Below are 2,653 nucleotides of genomic sequence, written 5' to 3'. Positions count from 1 at the left end.
TATAAGTTGGACTAGCAGAACAAAGGTAATTTTAACTGTATTTATAATATTTTAATTATTGTAAAATAGTTGATGCAAAAATGACAAAGATCAGCGTTTATTTATTTTAGATGGTTGATCACACACATTTGAATATTATTTTCTAAGTCTCTGTAGTTTTAAGCATTTCAAAATCTAAAGAATAATAATTTTAAAATACTATAAAAATATAAATAAAGGACTAGAAATCAGTAACTTTTAATTAATATGCTGGATTCTGAGACAACTTTAAACTCGACAGTAGTATCTACCATGGTGTCAAATTTAGCATTTCTCTTGAGTTCACAAACCGAATTCACTAATTTTGTCTCCATTTTTCAAATTTTTAGCATTTGTAGAGTACTATAACAATCATACTCTTTTAGGCTAAGTGTTGGAAGATAGTAATAGATTTCTGGCTGTGTGACTAAAGAAATCTTACCGTACTAACGTAACTCCAAGATCACTATTCAAGCTCATCACTTTCACTGTCCCTTCATGTGGTCATTGTGCCCACGTATGAGGTGTCCAAAGCCAAAAGCCCGTGCCCGTTTAGAACCTTTTTGGCTCCCATGACTCTCCTTTCCATTTGGCTTGTCTATTACTCTGGCCATTATTTACACACTAAGGTTCATTCTTTGAGTTCATGAGAGAACAGTTTCTGAGGTCTTTAAATTTTACAAGAGGAACTTATGATATTCTGCTCAACCGTAAGGATACACAAAATTAATACACCTGAAAGCTCCCCTCCCTTTCTTTTTAACAAGATTGTGCTGACTATTTTTATCTGATAAAGAGGATCACTCTACAAATATTATTTGTCTAACATGATGACTCACCTCTGGATAAAGATGGAAGCGTTTTACTGTATTAATTACAAGAGGATATTCAGTAAGCCTGTCATTCATAATCATCCACAGTCCGTCCAAAAATGAAGGTGCTTCAATAATGGTCTTGAAGTAGGAATAATAAAGTCCCTTTAAAAAAAATAATTATTTTTATCACTTCTATAGAACATTTTTTTCCAAAATAAAAGGTCAATAATAAGACTTCCTAATTACTCCTCGCTATTTTGCGTATTTAAAGTATTCTTGGACTTTAAAAAGCACGTATTTTCAGGTGATCACTGTACTATTCTTTCAAATTTTCTATAGGCTTTCAAACTAAAGAGTTGGAGGGATGGTCAAATGATTTAAAGAATTTCTCTAATAATGTCTTAAAAGGTGTAGACAGTATATGTTTAATTTTCCCAAATCTGGTTTTATCCCTCACATTTGAGATGCTTGAAGGTTGACATCTGATTAATTCTATCATAAACAGGGATGCCTTCATGCCTCTGTACAACTTTGCATATAGAAAATTACTTCTTTTTTTCCTAAACTGTTAGGAAATAAAATATAATGACCATAAGCATCATCAGCAAGGAATCCTATGCTTCTAGCTTACTTCATAGCTCCATCAAATCCTCTGTGCAAAGTGAAAGCTCAATGTCAATTGACTATTGTTGCTCACAAATGCTATATACTAAAAAGCACATTATTTTAGTGTCTTACACTTCAGCATATAAAATAAAGGCTTCATTAGGATAGTAAAAGTGCTGTTGAGTTAAAATTCATAGATTAACAACAGCATGTTATGTCTTATTTCCCCATTAGTTTCTTGCTTTCAATCCTAAAATCTAAAAAGCTAAAAAGGGCCACATTGTTTAAAATGCACTCTCCCTAAAAAATGCTATATGCTATAATCATATCTGCCTCATCTAACACGAGTAACTGCTAAATTAAAGGTCTGTTTTAGCTGATGTCTGAAAGGCCATTACCTCATAGTTGATTGGCAAAATATGAGTTCATAAAGAATTTTCCTTTCTGCTTAGGAAGATAACAGAACAATACAATTAAAGGATACCTAATAAGCAAAAGTCTATATTTAGGGAAATATTAAATATATAAATAAGTTACTAATAGTAGCTATTGTTTTGTGTTAAGTATTCTGATATGTGTTGCCATTCATTATCTCCCTTCATTTTCCCTACACTCCTCTAAGGTTGGCATTGTTTTTATTGAGCAGATGAAATTCCTGAGAATCTGAGAGGTTACCTGACTGGCCATCATACAGGAAAGCACAGAATTGCTATTAGAATCCAGTGATCTGTCACCAAAGTCCAGACTCTGCCACAGTTACACTCTTTATTTAATAATATTTTATATTCTGTCTTTGGAAATACCTTTAAAATGTTCATATGTCATACATATGTTAATGTATCCAATGCTTTGAAACTTTATAGGGGCGATATAGGGATGAAAATTAAAAAGCAGTGATTGAGGGGCCTAGCATAGGCAAATTCATAGAGACAGAAAATATAGTGGGGTGTGATCAGTGTTTAGTGGGTAGAGTTTCCGTTTGGGATAGCAAAAAGTTCTGGATGTGGACAGTGGTAATAGTTGCAAGACATCACAAATGTACTTAATGTCACTAAATTGTATGCTTAAATGATAAACATTGAAATTTTTTATTACAAATTTAAATCTAAATTTTATCATAATTTAGACAAAAAGCAATGGCCAGAGTGAGGAGAGCCAGTTTCAATGCTTCACTAGGCCCCTGACCAGCTGCGAGCAGATCTGGAAGATGGACG

The 2,653-nt window shown here is 32.9% G+C and overlaps 1 protein-coding gene across 1 annotated transcript in view; it reads right to left on the bottom strand.

The window, feature by feature from the left end:
- Positions 1 to 6: 6 nt before the first annotated feature.
- Positions 7 to 2,653, bottom strand: part of LOC105517593 (probable C-mannosyltransferase DPY19L2) — a 9,144-nt gene continuing 6,497 nt past the window's right edge. The window contains exon 2 of the mRNA XM_011950173.1: positions 7 to 995. Within this exon, the coding sequence (XP_011805563.1) occupies positions 961 to 995 (35 nt within the window). The 3' untranslated portion in view covers positions 7 to 960. The remainder of the gene's footprint in view (positions 996 to 2,653) is intronic.

The sequence above is a fragment of the Colobus angolensis genome, unplaced genomic scaffold (assembly GCF_000951035.1).
Source record: "Colobus angolensis palliatus isolate OR3802 unplaced genomic scaffold, Cang.pa_1.0 Scaffold302, whole genome shotgun sequence".
NCBI classification, from domain to species: Eukaryota; Metazoa; Chordata; class Mammalia; order Primates; family Cercopithecidae; genus Colobus; species Colobus angolensis.
The sequence above is the reverse complement of the archived record's forward strand: the minus strand, read 5'-3'. Positions and strand labels throughout refer to the sequence as shown.